The 20,883-nt window shown below is 44.5% G+C and overlaps 1 protein-coding gene across 1 annotated transcript in view; it reads right to left on the bottom strand.

Moving 5' to 3' along the window:
* The window catches only part of gli3 (GLI family zinc finger 3), a 93,806-nt gene that overhangs the window by 24,874 nt on the left and 48,049 nt on the right, over window positions 1-20,883 (bottom strand). Inside the window, exons 4-5 of the mRNA XM_034572401.1 lie at window positions 18,594-18,699; window positions 1,691-1,896 (exon numbers count right to left, since the gene is read on the bottom strand). Coding sequence (XP_034428292.1) covers window positions 1,691-1,896; window positions 18,594-18,699 — 312 coding nt within the window. The remainder of the gene's footprint in view (window positions 1-1,690; window positions 1,897-18,593; window positions 18,700-20,883) is intronic.

The following is a 20,883-nucleotide window of genomic DNA, read 5'->3' as shown; positions in this document are numbered from 1 at the left end:
ATTAAAGGAGTAATTAGGTGCCTCATTCACAATTCACAGCGTTATGAACTGAGAGGGGATCGTGTGGTAGGTTGGAGAAACTGTTTTGATTTAAGGCAAGCTGAGACTGGTGCACATTATATTGTGGTAATGGAAAATTGGAGGGTGGAGAGTTCCAGCTTGAACTTATACTTCCTCCTGGCAAAGAGGGGCTGAGTGAGTGAGCCACTTAAGACCTGGATGAGATGGAATGGAGTGCGCTGGTGTCGAGGAAATGCCCTGGCTATCTGTCGTCTCAGGAATACACTCGAGATGAGGGAGCTAAAGTGCGACTCTGCTGCTCAAGTGCCAGACGCTTGTTGGGTGAGGACATGAGGGCTATAACAGGTCATGAGGCCATTTCGAGAGCTTTGTGGTGAACATAGATTTTTGGCAAATAAGCTTAGATCTGCCTGCTTACCTCTGCCGGGAAAGATGTGTTTTCAGAATTGTCTGTTTGTTAGATGTTTTTATTGTAAGCAAGATTACACAGAAACTACTGGAAGGATTATCACAAAACCAAGAATCTTTTATTGGTTTAGTTAATATTGTGAGAGAGGGTGTTTTTCAACATTTTCCCTGCTTTCTCTGAAAATAATTTGTGGATTTTGATGAAAAAAATCTGGCATGTTTAAAGGACCAATATCTATGAATGTGTGAAATTTGGTGCAGCTTGATTGAATTAACGGGGACTGTTGAGTGCCATTCTAATTTTATCTGTTTTGTTGTTGAAGTAGTTTCATTACTTAATGCTAGTGATGTAACGAAAGGATGTTTCTTCGTAGATTATTCTGTTAACTGGTAAATCATTCATTATAAAATATCTGAAAATAGTAGTAAAAAAATAATGCCACATTGATATTCTCAGGTTTCTTGTTTTGTTCAAACCAACAATTTAAAGTAAAATTCTTCAACGTAAAAAATGAAATCTTCACATTTTGAAATCCAGAAATAGATATAAATCTATCAATGTTTAATTAGCTTTTTTTGGTTAAAAAAAAAATCATGGGGAGTTTTTCTTCTACATTTCTAATGTTGATGTTTGGTATCTGTTTTTTCCCTTATGACTTAACAGGTTCTAGTGTCCACTTTAATTGATTTCACAGTCCAAATCCATCTTCAGATCTCAGGAAACAAATGCTCCCTGTAGGACACCATAACAACTCCACCCCCACCCCCCCTGCCAACAGCCAACCCTGAACTTGAATCCGACCCTCCCTCGGTGTGTGCGATGCAACTGTACGTGACCCTGCCGCTCACTGATGGATCCTCCAGAGATCTCTGACATGACTCACAGATCAAAAGGATTAGCCTCCCCCCCCAACCTGCACACCCACCCACCCACACGGATTGCGGCACACTCATAATACTCCCAGGCACCCGTTCCCTCACTCAGATAATATCTCAGCAACCCCTGGGTCTTAATAGAGATGGATCTGGTTGCCTCTCACCTGACCTCCTCTGACCTCATCCAGGAATTAAACTGATACAGAGAATCGAGATTCCTTCTAATAGCGATCGAACCTCAGTAATCAATTCCAACAATTATTTTTAAGGGTCTACTTGAGGCTTTGCCGCCCATTTCTGCTCTGCTGAGTTTGTGTGCAGATGTGCATGTGTGTGCATCTGTGTGTGTATCATGCTTTGTGCAATGGTGTATGTTTCACTTTACCATCTGCGGGGCTGAGGCCTCGGGTGGCTGACAGAACGGAGATGGAGGGGCTGCTGTGCAGTGAGCGGATGTAGTCCATGTATGGGTTAATGTAGGGGTGCGGAGGGTGAAAGGGCGACTCCGCCCCCACGGAGGGGTTCCGCTGTGGCGAGATCCGGATGAGGGAGATGTCGGAGAAAGCCGGACTGCCTGCCAGTGAAGGAGGCCTGCAGAGACACACAGAGAAAAAAATATATATAAAACATGTATTTGTGTTATGAATGTTTTACAAACTCACATGAAATTCCACAGGAAATAGCATGTAATTGCTGTGAAAAATGAAAATTAATTTGCAGTTTAAACTAAGAAAGAAGTGAGGCCTATGACCCAGAAAGCAGATTACCTAAAAACATCATAAAAGACATAAGAAAGTTAAAGCATGACGTCAATCTTCTGTGAGCATAATTTTTTTATGTCCGATTATAGCAATCAGACTAACTAATTCACCACATGTGGAACAGTAACGTCTTTTGATTCCTCTCAGCTTTAATGTCATCATTTTGGTAAACTAAACATAAATAATTCAGTTGTCTCTGAGGACTGAACAGGGACATCACGCTCCTTTCATTAGGCCGCACGAGCTCTGAACATCCAGTTTCTACCACACTGGAGCGGTGGTGGCGAGGCCAGACAAATGGACTGTGACACTATCTCTCTGCCTCCATCTGCACAGCAGAGAGGAGAGCGCCACATTCCAACTGCTCCCTACGCAGACATTTCCTCCGATCAAAGGCAGCTTTCACCACTGCGTCTTAATCAGAGCGAAACGTAAGACCGAGCTCACCGCTGGCCAGCGCCATGACAAGCAACGCTACACCACTTTACTCAGATGACTTCAAACTTGGCTTTGAGCTGAGGCCGTGTACAGAAATGGACAGTGTCCGTCAGCAAGTCTCACACAAGATTTTCCTTTAAATGGATAATATGAGCACATTGGGCTATTCTCTTTATCACAAAACCTTTACTGTGAATTGTCTCTATTGTATGAGATGTGAAATAAAGTTGAGAACAATCAGGAAAACTTCTTTGGAGCCAAGTTTGAGATGAACTAATTCGTCTCCCTTCTTATAATTGGCTAGGAGGGCTAGGAAACTTCATAATGATGGCCTTCACCACAAAGGCCTTCCCCTGAGGATGTGGAGAAATCCACATATCAGCCAGACATTAAGAGGCTAAGAGATTAGACTGAATTAGCCCCTCCACTTCTCTATGGCTCCCCTGTGGACCAGTCTACTGTGACAAAAGACCCCAGGAGAAGGAGAGGATGAGCGAAGGAGGGAGGGAGAGGAAAAAGTAGGGGTTTAAGAGGGAGGTGGAGAAGGGTGAGAAAAGAGACGAGAGCGGGGAATGAAGAGTGAGAGACCTGGCCCAGAGTTTGTCTCACAGTGACCTTGAGCAAGGCGAGGGGAGCGGAACAGCCCAATTACAACCTCCACCCCGTCCCCTGATCCCCTACCGGCCTTTCGTCCCTCCATTTCACAGCCGCCCTAATGAAAGAGCTCAGACCAGGGCCAGTAATGAGCACTGAGGAGCAGAAACAACACACACACACACACACACACACACACACACACACACACACACACACACACACACACACACACACACACACACACACACACTTTGAGGACAGACACAGTTACACACAGACATACAAACTTCGTCTTCTGGAGACTTTCTGTAATTAGGCCAAAGGGGCTGTGGGACAATTTTAAAGGCTTTCACTGAGTTCAAGCGAGTGACAACATGTCTCATGGTGATGCTGGAGCAGGTGGAGGTGAAAAATGGTCCTGAGCGGTTTCTCAGTAAAAGCCTCGCTGTGAAATCGTGCAAAGGTGACGGATTAAGGGAACGCATCTGACACTGCAACACAATGATTGTAGTCATTTTTTCCTGCGTCCATTCGATCAGTGTTTTTCTGCACGTCCGCTCTCGACAAAACCCTCATGGGAGCTGTCTTACTTCCTCCACACCTTGCAGGCCAAGCTGAGGGCAACTCTGAACTTCAAAACAGGTGTGTGTGTGTTTTTGATAAGAAAGTCATGTGCTCGCATGCCACCATTGCGTGCCTCATTTACACACATCACACACAGCTGCAGAGTGACACTGACTTTGATATCAACATGGCTAAACCAAGCACGTACACACACACACACACGTGAAAACGTCATGACAGAAGGCGAGAGGAAAAAGTGAAAATAGAAGCAGGAATCTCATAACCATATCCTGCAATAACTTTTCAATGAAAAGCCTGAAATTTCCAGACGTAAAAGGCAAAGTATGTGGGACAAATTTTTCTTTGTCCCTGAAATGGCTGCATGTGACGTTTTAGACATTTTCAATAAAGAAATAAGAACCCAAGAGGAAAGGTAAAAAAAAAAATCATGACTTCTTTTCCTCGTCTGGCCGTCCACAGGCCTGTTTGAGGGGAGCCAGACGCCGGCTCCGGCTGCCATGACACTGATTAACCCTGTCATGTGTTGGCTGCGTCTCTCTTCACTGACCCTGGCTAAATGCCTCTGCTTTTCCTTGTTTTCCCAATTAACTTAGCGAATAAGAACAAAGCTCTACTGGCAGGCTGGGAGTACTGAAAAAAAGGGGAAGTGGTAAGAAAACTAAAAGAAACGAGAGCACACACATGTTGTTGACTGGTGGTTAGAGGGTGCCAATGCAGGGTAGAGGGAGATTTGAGCAGGCAAGAGGGTAAGAAAAGTTTGAAAAGAAGTGGAGAAGTGGAGAGAGGTGTGGAGGGAGGGCTACAGAGAGGCAGACCATGAACGGTAGTCAGGAAGCAGGAGTGTGACGATATGAATTGGGAGGGAAGGGCGGACAGAGAAGCGTTAGGATAGAGGGCGAGTTGGAGAGGGAGGAGAGAAAAAGAGGTCTCGGGGGGTGCAGAGCCAGGTGTGAGGGGATTTGAGGAGGACAGTGTAGAGATGGATGGTTTAGAGGAGAGAGGGAAAAACCAAGAGAGGGTCCGATCCTCCGTGTCCAGCCGCTCTCTGCATGGCCGTGATCGTCTTAGCATCTGCCAGCATGCATTAATCAACATGACGAAAGGAAGTAATCTGACAACGCGCAGTGTGTGCGTGCAGGAATGTTCGGCCTGTGTTTGTGTGTGTGTGTACGCGCTCATGTTCAGGGAGGTGTGTGCCAGAGACGTAGCGTCTTAGTTACACCTGATTTGAGATTTACATCAAAGCTGTACCGCAGGGTTTTGCAGGCTTCTTCTTACTGTGGAGAAAAACTTTCCCCTCACTCCGCTACTTCCCTTTGTAGGTTTTATAATTCCTGCTAACCCTCAGAGAAGGCATTCTGCAAACAGGGCACGAGGAAAAGCCGGAGCTCCTGACATATGGAAGCCATTTCCTTTCACGTGGCCTCGCTTAAACCAGTCAGCGCCTCTTTAAAGACATTGCATGTTTACACGGGGCGGTCTGCGGATTTTACACTGTCGTCTCATTTTCACCGAGTGTAAATATCCCCCCCTAAAGATTTTGAGGTTTCATGTCAGGGTGTGTGTTCATGTAAACAGGCCTTGAAACTTTGTTTGGAACAAGGTTATATCAACACTAATAATTTTTCTGGGTGAATGCTGCAGTAGAAACACACAGTTGTGGCGAACACACTGACGACTTCATTTAGGACAGAAGGACAGAAGGTATCATTGTGGTGCAGCACTTAGACCCGGTGGTATTGACACAGCGGTCGGCTAAAACAGGATATGTGCTGTGCAGAATACTTTTAGCTCAAGCGTGAAATGGCTGCGCGTGAAATAAAATGAACATTTCTTGATGTGTGCTCCACAGAAGGATACAGGAAATTGGCAAGTCTAAATTCAATAAACCAGCAACTGTGAATGTTCACGGAGCGTCATATTTTTTTATCTGATGCTGCCGGACTGGTCCGGTTGAAAAAGAATAAAAACATCTGAGAGTCAAAAAAACTCCAACAGAAATTAGATTAAACCCAATCATTTTATTTGGACAGTGCGGTGTGTGTCACATTTAGTCTCAATAAAACGTTACCAAATTGATAGTGAGATTTTTGAGCGACTGGTCTTATGGACAGATGGAAACATTTATCCTCTTCACTAAAGTGGCCGCTCTCCAACACGCAGCCAAAGAAATGTGAAATGTGAATAATGTGGCTTTAATTGTGGGAAACAATGACTTCACATACTGTGAGTCAAGAAGTCACCAAATGTTTTGACTTCATCTTGGTAATAATTAACATTTACTGTTGACGGATGGATTGTTGGGTCATAGACACAATAAATGAATAGACAGCCTTTATATGGTGCTTAGACTTGACTCTACGGGCTTTACAGTACAAGTCACTGGATGACCCGCTCTACCTCATGAGCCCAACACTTTCATGTTCACAACCAGCTACTGCACCGGGCATCTGACTGTTGCCTAAAGGATCCTATGGAGACTTCATATATATTTATATATAAACTCTTTAACCACTAACCAACTTTTATGTTCTCAACTCAACAGCTGTGTTATGTTTTACATTGGCGTTATGGTTTAACCGTTGAGTGGGCAACTGCAAAGACGGTCTAGTATTAACCATATACTGGCAAAGTGGTACAGAGACCTGTGTGACTTGCAGAGCAAATCCTCATCGAACTGGGAGTCAGAGCAAAAACATCTGTGTTAGTGGTTGTGAGTTGCTTCAAGTACCAGGTTGACAAAATAACCCTATTGCAGCCGGGTTGTCCTGTATTTTAACATGATTTTTAATGGAAGGATGTACAGCAACACAGGTAGAACTGCCTCTTCTGACACATTGTGCCTGTGGCCACAAGGGGCTGAGTGAGGTGGGAACTGAGGTTTCGTGGGGCGCCAGGATCATTCAGGTGTCGGCTGCTCTCCTGACCGAGGCTGACGGCATCACACGCTCACTCCCCCACCAAACCTCACCTCGATCTCACCCCCTTTATAGAAACCTCTGCTCCCGCGCCACTGCCAACCCTCTAACCCACCCAGCCACAGGGCTGCCATCGCTCTGAAAGCCTAAACCAGAGAGGAGGAAGAGAGGGGCTCCTGACAGCGGAAACAGAAGCACTTTAAAGCTCCAAACCCTTTCAGTGAGATCAAACGGCCACAGGAACAGAGCCAGCTGAGTCCCAGAGAGAGGAGAGGGAGCTGAGACAAGAGACAGAGAGACGAGGAGACAGACAAACAGAGGGAGGTAGATATAGACTCTGGCTTCTTAATGATTCAACAGGGAAAAAAATATTCATTAAGTTCAGCTGCTGAAGCACATTCCAATGACTTCCAATGACTTTACAAGTTAGTAATGATAATTACAGAGCAGCTTAAACTCCACTTAGTTTTATATTCAGATCCAGTGTCCATGTCATGACCTCTAGATAGCAAACACTTCATTCAACACATCTGTTTCCAATAATCAAGAGTTTTTCAGAAAAGTGGATACACTTAATATGACGCAATGCACATGGTGAATAAAGATTTAAAAAAATGCTGACATATGATTGTCATGTCATAAATATTTCAGTAGCATGACTGACACACGTCTGTTTGCCTACAATGTTAAGAACTTAAACTCTTTTCGATGGTGTGCTTGTCTGTGTAGCTGATCACACAGTACAGGTGTTACTGACACATTTGTCTGTTTCCGCTGTCAAACGGACGAGTGATTTGATTATTCTCAGTGTTAGCAGGAGGAATTTATGATCAAATGTCGGCAAAACAATCTTCCTCAAGGTTGACGTAGTAGTTTCTTTTAGAGCTTTCGAGCAAATCACACGGTCTTCATCTAAAGATAGATTTTACTCGGAGCTGGATATGTCCAAACTTTCTATCATCAGCAGCAATTTGAGGAGCTTTCAACTTTGTTGGTTTAAAAAAAAAAAGTTTGCCAGATGGATTTATGGTCGACGCAACAGGTATCTATCTTATTTCTGATACCTACGTTACCTGCAGTGACTAATTTTACACATGATCCAGTTGCATTAACTTTTGTCAGGCATTGATGAAAACAGGACACCTCGGTAAACACGCTAATCTCTTCTTATTTTCTTTGGCAGTCTAAATGCCGACACTGCACCTTTTCTGACGCCACGTTATGACAAGCAGCGAACTTCCGGGCATTGGCGAGTATTAAACCCTGAAGGTTTGTGTACTTTTCTTGGGAACATGACACAACCGCTATCCTTTCTTCGTATTGTGCAAGGTGCAACACTTGCAAAAACTCCCCTACTAGCAATGGGAAAGGAGTCAGTTGGCCTTTTATGCCCACAAGTTTTGGTGTAAAAGAGGAATTGGTGAACTAGAGTAACCCGTGCTGACGAATCACAGTCTTGTACTAGTCTCCATGTTATCTCCATAGTTTCTGTGGCCCCAATGTTTTATATCCAAGGGGGAGGTGCATGTCAGCAGTGGTGTATTCTAAGCCTTAGAACTTAATAGTGTAGTATTTTCTGAGACTCGTAGTTTGTTGTCCCTGTGCTCTGGATTTCCTCCCCTTCGCTTTGAGCTTTTCTTCTGGGCCGGGCAGAGCAGACCATGCACGGACCTGGCAGGGCACGGTGAGGTTGCCAGGCATTCACGAGAACTATGCCCCCCCACCCTCCCGACCAGCGAGGGCTCTGTGTGACCCACGGACATCAAAGGGCCTGGCGGGTTCAGGGGGTGGGGAAAACTTTCTATTCATGGTCCCATCAAGCAGGATTCCCTCTCTGTGGGATACCTCTGGAGGCGTGCCAGACATTCCCCTACACCACACACTCACACACATACAGCTGTCCAGTTGAATACCCAGCGTTCTACTTTAGTTTCTCCATCTCCTCCCCCTGTGTGTTTCAGTCACATCATCCACATATGCGCACTTGTCCTGGCAGGAAGACGTACAGTACAACCCTGTGAGCACGTATCACTTCCATGCTACCTGAGCACTAACATGTGCTTATCAACAGGAGTCGGTGAGTGTGACGGACTTAACTCATAACAAACGGGTCCAGGTGTTAGAGGCTCTTGCGTGAACTACGAGGAGGGGTCACACACGCGGTGAAGGTGTGTCGCACATGAAATACTCTTCTTGTTTTAGATCAAGGCTCCTCGTTGCTCCTTATACTCCCATAAAGTGAGAGGATTATGCTTTATCCCAAAATAAAGGCAGACTCACATCTTTTCACCGCTTGTGCGGCTTCTAAGTTATAACCAAACACATCCGTCGTTTTGAAAAGTTTATGTTTGGCTTTGCCACGCAGCAGGGGTGTGTTTTTTCCCAGGCTGCTTGAAAAAAAAATTTCCACTCTGCAATTAAATGCAATTTCAACCATCGAGATAAGAATGTCGACCAAAACGAATCAACACAGTATATAGCAAGGAAATGAAAACATGAAAGTGGAATGAAACAAAAAGAGCAAGTCTTTTTTCCTGTCATTTCAAGGAGGCTGGGAACAAACGTGAAACAAAAAAAGATTTTCTTGTTCTTTTTTTGGTCCTCTCCTGTGCTTGATTTTCTCCTTCTACAAATAGAGCAATCACTTTACATGGAACATTCAACCTTCAGCTCTGCTTTGCTGCAAATTACGCATTTGATTGCTGTTTTCTTCAAACCAAGTGCAGGTGGAATTAACGCAGCTCGCAGTTAGTGTTTTGAGTTCCTCTGGCAAGCCCCGGGCTATGGAGAAGACAGGAGGGGACTCCAGGGTGTTGAAGTGTTAAACTTCTGAAAACTAGGAGGAAGCAAATCTATCTTCCCTTTTCCTATCCTTCCTGACGCCTGCAGCTAAACAGGGTTTCGGGTTCCACACCCCATCGCCTTCACTACCCTGACAAGTCAGGTAATGAGCGTGCACGTTCGCGTGTGCGCACAGCCCATCGCAGGTGAGGGGCGGCTGGAAGAATGAGTGTGGCCCAGGGCAGCGAGGAGCGGCTCGGGTTGGTGAGACGGCTCCGCATGATCCCCTCCTCAATTCACCACGTCACACTGGGCTGCTGAAATGAGCAGCCGCACGGATGGGCCTGAGCAAATCACAAACAATACACGGCGCTACAAGACAGCAGAGACACACCGCTGGAGATGGTTAATCCTTCAGACAGGGATCTGAGGAAGAACAACAGAAAAGAAAAAGGGGGTCGGGAGGAAGAGGAGGGAGGGAGGAGGGAGAGCTAAGACACGAGAGGGAAGAGAACAGGAGCATCAGGTACAAGACACACAAATGTATGTTTCCTTCTCAGCACTAGAAATCTCTTCAGAATGAAATCCATCACGTTTTCCTAATACATTCTTCTCGGAGAGGAGGGGAAGGAAAAGAAAAGCCGGACAGAAGAAAGGCAAGCGCTGGTGGGAAAGTGAACAGACACAGCCTACTTTATTCTGGCCATTTCATCCATCTTGTTGGACTAATAAAATGTCAAGTGGAGTTCCTTGATATTTAATCATGAAGGGGCTGAGTGCGTGGTGGTGCCAAGCTCGAGCTTGATGAAGCTTTGGGAGGCTTAAACACGGACCTGTGGAAATTTTGGAAACACCCGAAGCAGAATGTTTCACAAACCTGCTGCAGAAGTGAAACCAAACTGATATGAATGGGAGGGACTTCCTAATGAGTCCACTTTGGGAAACATTTATTTTATTTGTCTCCACCTTTAATTAATCCCTTTAAATAAACTGTCAATTCAACAAATCACTCAAGCAAATCAAATAAATGATGGACACGCAACAAAAAAATACTGCATTCTTACAAGTGCAGTCACCCTGCAGCTGCGTGCATGACTGTGCATATTTGTGAAAGCTCCCACTGGACGCTCGCTTGAGTAAAAAAAAAACTTTACAAGCTGACCTCCCCACTATCAAAAAATAAAAGTATCCCGGGAGACAGAAATAGAGAAAGATTTCTTTTTGGCTTTCGCCCAACGACATTATTAGATGAAACCATCCTCTATCACACTATCAGATGTAATGGACGCCACATCTGATAAGGGAGATAACAAAAGGGCTGAAAGAAAAGAATCGCTTTATGTGATATGAATTAATTTGCATTGGTGAGGAGAGTGTAAAATTCAGGAGTGAAATCCTCTGCGATTTAGAAGATAAACAAATAGAAAGAGGGAGGAGAAGAGGTGCAGAAGCTGTTAAAAGAGAGGTAATGAACTCATTTCCTCCCACATTAAAACTGTCAGTGGTCCTTAGCTCGACGGACGGAACTGTTTAACCAACATGTGGTCGTATTTTACATTGTTGCATTTACGTTCCTACGAAATCATTTATTGAAGGACTTTGACAAGGAGGGATGGAAGCAGAGGAGGGAGAGAGAGAGGGAGGAAAGGAAAAGGTGGAACAGAGGGAGGATGGAAAATGAGGAGAGTTGGAGAGGATTTATGACCCTGTTCCCCTGCTCTCGTTACTTGCTGTAACTGGCCCCCAGAGTGGGATCGCAGGGTCGGGAGCCCAGAGCCCTGAGATCAGAGTAATGGAAATTCCACATTTATTCTCCGCTACAGCATGACGTCTGCAGGGCACCGGCTGAGTCAAAACTCCCTAAACTGACTCTTGATTTCTTAAAACTACAACTGAATATTCTGCATAAGGTAATAAGATGCAAAAATATTTCCTTTCTCGTGAGAAAAAACGTATTTCCTCTAATTGCAGAAAATAAATTCTACATGACAGCTTCTTTAAACTAGTATTTGTGAAGAGAGAGGCAGACGTCAGGGCGGCTTCTGCCTGAGGTTGTGGAGACGATGTGAGACGGCACGCTGCCAGCGCAGCACGGGTGATATCTTGACAAGTCGCTGCTGCTCTCTAATACCTCCCCGCCAATGAGAGGAGGGTCTTTTACAAAGCCAATTAAGAAGCGACACAGCTCATAAAACTGACAGTCGTCCACACCCAGCAAATAATTTACCACGAAAAAAAACATATAAGCTTTTTACTTGTATGACCTGAAAGAATGCAATACATCACACCGCAGATCAAATCCTGTCTGATGTTAAAATACCCAAAATGTTATATACAACTTAATATTTTGGGGGTTTAAGGCCAATAGTTAGATTAATAAAAATGTGATTCACACACAACTAACATTTTATTCAAAAAATTAATAATAAAATAAGCAGATGCAGCTAATAAAATAATTATTGGCTGTATTATCAAAATAATTTTAACAGATGAATAAAATCCTTATTTTGCATACAGTAATAAATGACCTCGATGAAAAATACAACATGAGCTTAACTAAAACCAACGTGTGTTTCAGTTAATTTGTTTTATATATAAGAAATGCAAGGTGAAGAATTGAAATAGAAAAATTAAATTAAAATGGCAGTGAAATAAATCAAATGACAGAGGATAAAATGTGTCAAGTGTGTGTGTGTGTGTTTAAGCCTGGATGCACAAGCAGCGCACACATTAACACACACACACACACACACACACACACACACACACACACACACACACACACACACACACACACACACACACACACACACACACACACACACACACACACACACAGCAGCGCAGAGCTGTTGGCACCTGTCTGTTATCTCTTCCCCTCAGACCTGGTTTTCCATTGTGCTCCACGGGAGAGCTACAAATTGAGATCTCAAACATGAAGAGGGGCAAATGACTTGTGTATAGAAAATCAAATCCGCTAATGTGTTACATGTGCAAATTCACAGGCCTTGTATTAGAGATTAATGTATTACCCCTTTTATGGAAAATGTAAGATATATTTTTTAATGCACCCTTCAATGACATCCAACCAAGGGCGAACACAGAATTACAAAGAATAGGAAATATTTGCTGAACGCATAATCAAACAGGATTTGATTTGCATGAGTAAAGTGTTATGTAAGGATCCGTTTGTAGATTGGAAATACGATGAAGTCTTTAGGAGAGATTACTATTTGGTTTAAAGACATACTAAATGAGTCATAAACCATTTAGCACAGAGCGAGGGAAAACATAAAAAATGCATGTGATATTTAATAACTGGGGGAGAAATACAAATATATAGCAGACACAGTGGCTGCTGCAGGCTCAGCATAGGTAATCCCAGCCCGGTAAGTAGAGTTTTGGAACATGTCTTTACAGATCTCCACGGGTAATGACTCAACCCTAAAACCTTTACAGGCCTTGTCAAATATCTGCTGTGCCAAAGTTGTTTTTTTTTCCTCTCCTCTCCCCCCCCCTGTACCTGCTGGATCCATCATTCTCAAAATACACAGGTGCCTTCAAAATATCATGGTCCTGTGCTCCGGCTGAAGAGAGAGGGAGGGGGGGGGGGGGGGGGGGGGGGGGGGGACTACACTGCCCATTTAGGCTTCTGAAACTGGTGTATTACAAAAAAAAAAGATATACTGTAACTTCCATCTGCCCACATTTCTGCTTAGGCATTTATCTCCTTTCTCTCTAAATCCTGAAATTGCCTCAGAAAAAAGGGGAGAGATATTTTCCCCCTCCTCGCACATTTTCACAGAGTGGCGCACAACTTTCTTTCCTTTTTTTTCCCCCCTCTCTCCTCTCCAGTGAAAATTGAAGAGGCTTTATGTCAAATGCGGCTAAAGCCAGCCTCTCCATATCAAACAACGCAGCGCGAAAATTACTGTGGTGATGATAAGGCTGCCAGATAGAGTGGAGGAGGAGAGCGAGGGGGAGAAGAGAGGGGGGGGGGGAAACTGAAAGGAAGTGACTCTACTCAATTATACTGCAAAATTGGTATGACTGAATATTTTTCATTCAGGTGACTGATAGTATCAGTGAAACTGCAATGCAGATAAATAAAGGAGCCTTCTGTCAAGAATAAACACCATTAATCATGAAGCCAGCGACTGCGTGACCGCCTGTCCCCCTGACTTACTCCATAGAGAAAGTATTATAGAGGGGGAGCAGGAGGGGGAGCGATGGAAAGAGAGAGGGGAGGATGGAGGGGAAACCAGTGAGCGCACCGGAGAGGGGTGACCTACGAAGTCACACAGAATGGGTTTTGGACAGTTGGAGCGCGGGATGAAAAAGTGGCCCTCGTCTCCCTCCGCCTGCTTTTCAGTGACAGCAGCCATATCTGGACAGAGATGATCAGACGCGATTATGAAATAATCATCAATTCCTAATGTAATTTATGGCCTTACTTCCCATTCTGTTCTCGTCTAGACAATATTTAAATGTGGATATCAATGAGACATTATAACGTATGAACTAAAAGAAAATGTTGCTTGTAAATAACAGAAAATATACGGTTACAAAGTCCAGTTACTGCGTCATATGTTTGCCCATAAAAATGCAAAAAATATCAACTATTACACGAGGCCTTGACACAGCAAATTGAAATCACACCACTAATGAAGCAGAACAATTAAAAACTCTTTTCATCTAGCTTCTATAAAAGCTATACTGCATTCTTTTGGTCTATTGTTTTGTATGTTTATGTGTGTACTTGCAGAGAGCGTGTGTGTGTGTGTGTGTGTATTTGCGTATATATGTGTTGCAATGCTCGGCCTCATCCCATCTGGAAGGTGGTGTGGAGATAAGACCCTGGTCTTTATGCTAAGCAACATGCCGCTCCTTTATGCCCAGACTGGGAACTCTGACAACAGTTTATGTAAATAACTAGACAACAGTCAACACATTTTCCAAAAAAAGAGCGAGCGAGTGTGTAAAGTAGAGCTGTTGTGCAGAAACAGTGTCAAATGATTAAGATTGCTACGGAAAATCAAATGGAAATCGAGGTGATTCGCTCGGTTTTGATGGATCTTTACATTAAAATGATGTTTCTGGGGCAACGGCTTAAAGTCAACAAACTTCTGCCTGGTTCACCATTGCAGAGCTGAGGTTTGTGCTGCAATGACTGGGACACACGCCGCAGCGCTCCCCTGGTACCTCCAGAATACCGTCCAGTCAGGCCAGGCCCGCAGCTGAACAAACACACTCCTGAATGAAATAACCACACAGGCTGGGAACACGGAAACACACCCTCGCAACCCCCAAACGCATTCTACCTCCACAGTGACAGAACGGACAGTCCACAACTTCATTCACGACTTACGCAGAAACACTTCAGATTGTTGCATTTTTCTAAATCAATATACAACACTATTAAATGTATATACATCTATATTCTGTCTATTTACTTTCTCATTCAAGTGAATGGACTCTTATACTCCTCTGTTTATATATTTACTTTGTTTAAAATGTTATATTTTGCATTTGCTCACTATGAGATGCTTCAACAAACTATATATTTTTAGAAATATGTATTATAAATATAGCAGAGAAACTTCATCTTAAATACTCAAATCAAATTGAAAGGCAGCAAAAACTCAGACCTGAGGCTTTTCTATTTGTTTTACAACTTTATAAACTCTTTCATTGACTCAGGCGTTTTGGCCGATTCTTTTCTAAATCCACATTTGTTAACTGCGCTAAAGGCTGTGAGTCAATTGCTTATCCCGTAAGAATGTTTTGTTGTTTTGTGGCCCCATTCGCACAGCACGAGGGCCCGGGACTCCAGAGCAAACTCTGAGGCCGATAATTGACTTGTGACGAATACCTCTGTTTGTTCTGAGCCGTCTCCGGGTGACCGACAGCCGGGGCTCAGCCACACGAGGGGGACTGTTTTGTTTTCCTGTGTACTATAGTCCAGTAATAAAAAAAAAAGCCAGAATGAAAGAAGCTGGCTCTTCTCTTGGCCCCCTGCATCCCCCCCAAAACTCTCATTAAGCCGGCCGGCACAATGGTGGTGGCAGAGGGGACCAGAGCTCCCATGGAGAGCCTGCTCTTCACCGATCAATGTGTTTATTTAAGCAGGAAGCATCTTCTCTGGAACAGGAAGGGTTTTTTTTTATCTGTTTGGTAGCGCTGGAGGTTTCTAGAGCAGAAACATGCAGAGAGAAGGGACCAGATAAAAACATATTTTACTGGTCCTGGATCAGTGCGGTACAATAAGAGTTTGCTTAAATTGGACGTTATGGAAACCTGGCTTCGGGTTTCAGCTCAAACTGACGTTGCTGAAACTCTTAAAAAGCGCTGTTCTTTCACGGGAGCATACGAGTTCCCCAGTAAATCAAGTGCACCCCCCCCCTTCCCTCCTGACCCTGCGGCTTTAATATTGAATGGCACATTGGTACCTTCCCCACAAGAATTCATAAACTAAACGATTAGCCTCTGTCTGTAATTGCGTCCTCCCTTGCCTAATAGGGGAGGTGAGGTAAAGAGGGAAAAAAACAAAGGACAGTTAATTTGTGATTTCCTCTGCTCATTTGAAGGCAAATTAAGTGTCAAACAGCTAATACAGAGCATATTTCATTTTATGAGCTTTTAATTTAATTCTACCGCCTCATATTGCTGGAGCCTGTTAGCGCAGCTAACGGCCGCTCCTCATGCAAGAACGGGACCATAAATAAACATGTTTCAATTAGACCCTTCACGGTAATAGGATATGATCCTGTTCATTTGCCACGTATAGATGGTGGATGTGTCATTGTGGCAGAGAGGAAACAAGCTGCTGGGCGTCTGCTGTGTTTTGCTCCGGCCACGGATGCCCAGTGGTGACTGGCTTGCAAGCGTGCGGCGGGGGAAGCTGGCGGGATTGATGGAACTGCCGCAGGGCCAACCCAACTGTAATTACAGGCCGTAATGAGAGGCTGCATGGGGAAGTACTGCAATAATAGTCCCTGTGTACTTAGGCATATCTTTGAGAGAGCTAATAACAATTAATTCTGTTCACCGAGGAAAACTTGTCTTAAAACAATTCAATATTTCTCCATAAGCCAGCTCCTGTCTTCCATTTCCCCGAAGCGACAGCTACACGATGACTGCTTTTATGTCGTTGGCCTGGCTACAAGCAACATTGCGTTATCGAGCAGAATGCATCACTTCTGAGTCGTCAGGGAGATTTCTCTTTTTTTTGGGGGGGGGGGGGGGCTGTAGATCTACGGTTCTAAAGTTTGGCCGCAGCTAAAAGTTGTAAAAATTCGAACCTGGGAGTGCAATTAACTCCAATTATCCATCAGGTGGTTGGACTCAGCTGTTACACCACTACTGATGAGTGCTTCTTCTCACAGAGGAATTCAGCGCTGCTTTTAATCAAGCAGGCAATATTGCTGCTTCCCGGCGCAAAGACCCAAAAGTAGTTGAGATTTCTACACGGAGCCAACGTAAATTCATAGATAACGTGCGTGTTGGTGAGTTCACAGACTTGATTTAAACAAGCTTGGCTGCTTAACAGCTGTCTTATAATAATGACAAATAGTTTCCCCTCAGCGTAACGTGTCATATTAAACAGCTCTATGCTTAATGGCTTGGATAAATAGGCCATAAGTAGCATGGCAGAGCACGGCCGTGTCTCCAATGACAGCAAACCAAGCGTACAGATAACTCCTGTCCGGACGGAGTGACTGAAGACACTCTGCGTAACTTCTCCCCCTTAATTCAATTCCCTCGCTCCATGTTGTCCCTCCACCCCCCACTCCACTCCACTCCTCGTTTCTCTCCTCCCCCCCCTCCCTAACCTGTGCTCCTGATCATACCAAAGCGCTCCTGACGGATAACAAGCCCGGCTGTTTTGTTCAAGCCTGTGTTGCCGCGGCGTGTTCGCCCCATTATCTCTGCATAAGCTAAATGCTAAATTATATTTGCCATTTTGTTTGCAGTGACACGGGGCATCAATCACCTCCCTTTTTTATTTCCTCGAGCCTCCCCCCCTCCCTTCTCCCTCTGCTGCAGCCCCTGAGCAGGAGACGAGGGGTTGAGAGGTGGGGTGGGCCAGAGGTGGGGGGACATAAAAAATTCATTACGCTTAGTGGCACATCAGCAAGGGAGAGATATGACTCCAGAGGAAAGGAAGGGGGGAGTTGATAATGATGAAGAATATCAAACATAATGCGGCCCAAGTAGCTGCCCCATCCAATTTGTCCTCGTCGCGTGGTGATCGCTTCCTTCGTGTCTGCGGGTAAGAAACAAGCGCCACAAGGACGATGAAGCATCTCCTTGTGGAACTCACTGTTCCGACGCAAAGAATACAAATAATGGCAAGAGTGAAAGAGATAGAAAGAGTGAAAGAGGGTGACGAAAAGAGGAAGAGAAGAAAAAAGTCTAATGTTAGTGAGTGAGTGAAGTGCTTTGAAGTTCTCTGCAACACTGGCCGGTCATTTACTCCTGGGAAAATATGAGACGACTTTAATAAGGAGTCCCCTGCTATTAAATTCTCACCACTCATATTCTATAGTCTGTACATGCATGTGATTGGATGAGGCAGGATGGTTGGTTGCATACAGTTCATGTGTCAGAAGCCCATCTGTGTCTGTCAGAGATGGGTGGATGTCAGCGGAGGCACTGCTTCCTTCTCTTGACAGGGCTTGATCACTGCTCTTATGAGAATCACACGCTCCCAGGCTCCCCCTCGCCCGGCTCTCGTTTCCATGTCTCTGACACATGTTCATTTGTGTGTCTCTGACACGCAGATCATGTTGCGCACTCGCAGCGCTGCGGTTTTTGATCCTTAAAAAGGGGAAAGAGAGGCGCCCAGCACCTACAAGGAGGATGCTCCGCGCCCACGGGCGGAAGCAGGTTTAGGGGCTCGATTTGTAGCGCCATTAATAATGGGGAGCTTGCCGCTGATGTTCGTAATGCAACTGAATCAAATGTTCTCTCACGTATGATTGGCAATATTTCAGCTTTGAGTGTGAGTGTGGATACATGACCTGAGTCCAGGTCAGGCCAGGTTCTAACTAAATGTTTTAAATGACATTCGGGTTTGAGCAGGGTTCAGTCACATTGACTGGGCTATCTATCTGCTTGATTTTTTGTGTTTGCTGCACATGCCTGCAATCCAGGAGAATATTGGGTTAGTTCCTGACATAAAACACAGACAGTTGGAGACACTTACACGTGAAGAGGGGGCACAGGGGAGGGATCGTAGATGTATCGTCCCTGGGCATGTCTGTCGTCAATGGGCACAGGAGGATGGAAGGCAGGGAAGAACTGTGGTGCAGCTGTATAGGAAAGAAAAGAGAAAGAAATAAGACATATGAAATCCATTATTTTTTTTACCACTGTTTTTTTTTTTTTTAAACATAGTCATGTGAGCTCATTCCCTCCTCATCTGATCTCGATAGCAGCCATAATGAAAGGCAGTGGTTGATTGCTATCTTTCTGCGGACCCACCCAAATGAGACCTCATTAAGTGAGCTAAAAGCTGCACGGCTCCAAAATGTTCGCAGAGGAAGTCTGTAAATGTCTCAAGGCTGACAGAACTCAAAATAAACAGCGATAAATAACCATGAAAAAAAGCCGCCAAATGGCACATTTCTCACTGAGCCAAGCATAATATGGTTTTGTACAAAGGATAATGTTTAAGTACAACCACTGAAACGTACAAAATGAGAACAAAAACATCCTTTTCCGTTTCACTGTTTTGTCACAACTGCCAGAGAGAATCGAAAGCCCCCCCCCCCCCTCCAGATAAAACATTAAAACATTTGCATAATATGAGCTTCCAGGCCTTTCTCTATTTTTACCCCCTGAAATTTAAACTGATGTGCTGCCTCATCTTCTAACCTGAACTGCACCCTGCACCATTATCCCAAAAAACTAAAGCTGGAATTTTGTGTCGCAACTGCGCATCCAAGTTGCAACAAGTGAGCCATGAGTGGGATTTTCTTCTGGAACGCAGCCTACCTGAGGGTCGAAGGTTAAAACCTCCACAGGGAGACAGAAACAACACAACTGTTGCACACACTGCAACTTTTATGGCTCCACATAAAAACAAATGAATCACTTCTTCACTCACACATTGTCTGAACAGATCTCACGTCACTTCATTGCCTTTTTACCGAGGCCATTGCCAAGCAGCATATCACCACCCTGAGGCAAAGCATGTGTCAGCATCTGCATACCTTCACGCAACAAGTCTCCGAGGCTGCTAGCTATGTGTTTTTTGCCTGTAAACATTTGGGAGCTTTTGCCAAGAGGGCAGATGGCCAAACGGTGGGGTGCCCAACAGCCTTTAAATGCAAGGTGCCAAACACAGCAGGTGTTGACTCAGGTCTGTTTACCTCATCACTCATTCTCTCATTGATGAGCATCGCCGGCTTGCGCCAACACAGCTACAATTATGAGGTGATGAGTTTAGTTCAGTAAACAATCCTGCAGATGATGTATCACATGCCCAAACTTCAAACTGAGAACACCTAGGTGAGGTAACACGAGTATTTATAGGTAGGGTTGGTATGTTTCTGAAACACTTTGTCTTATTTGTTGACATCCTCTACATGTCACAATAGCTATCAATAAAGTTGTCTGAAAAAAAGCCTGTGGCACTCTGTAATAAATAGATTGGTCGGTGTACCTGTCTGTCACTAACCAACCTGTCTGTCTTCACACACCCTGACCTCTCACATGACCCGAGTCTTCACACGCATACACAGCTGAAGAAGAGACGATACTCAAAGCTTAGCGAGCGAGTCACGGACAAGTCGCTTCTAGCAGTTGTCAGTCATTGTGTGTTTGTGTGTTTGAGGACACGTTTCTCTGGGCTATATTTGATATACTGTGAGTTGTGGTAAATAAATAATCCATTCACTTCCACACTTTCCTGAGCTGTAAATTATATATATATATTTTGTATTCTTACCAGGAGAATTTCTGTGGACAGCCCTGAGTAAAAATAAGCACACTAACAGAATCAATCTCTTTAATCGCTCGTTCACTTGCTCGCTATAAACAACGATTAAATAAGAGTCATAAGTTAAAATTCACGCTCCTGTTGACTGTGGTTTGCTACTGTGCTCGATGAGTGAAAAGAAAACTTCCGGACAAACTTCTAGAAACCATTCCAGGGTTTTCATCCTGGCTGATTTCACAAAAACAGAGATCAGTATTAAAAAGCCTCCTCCATACAGCTCTGGCACGTATCGGACCACTCCATCTCTGTCTGTTTAACAGTTTCCTCCTGATGACTCAGTTTTGGCTTGGCTCACCTCGGCCGATTCCAGAGCTGCTGAGGGAAGGAGGGATGAGGAGATGCTGGGATGGAGAGATTGGCTGGTGTTAGACGAGGGCAGAATCGGTTTTGTTTACTCTCCGTAGCTCCACGCCTGGGCTGCCGGCCCTCGGCTGTCAGAGTCGGAAATGAACCTTCAGGTTTATGTGCTGAGTTCTAGCTTGATGGGAGTAAA

This window comes from Hippoglossus hippoglossus, chromosome 20, assembly GCF_009819705.1.
Source record: "Hippoglossus hippoglossus isolate fHipHip1 chromosome 20, fHipHip1.pri, whole genome shotgun sequence".
Taxonomy (NCBI): Eukaryota; Metazoa; Chordata; class Actinopteri; order Pleuronectiformes; family Pleuronectidae; genus Hippoglossus; species Hippoglossus hippoglossus.
Note: the sequence above shows the minus strand (reverse complement) of the source record. Positions and strands in the feature narration are given on the sequence as shown.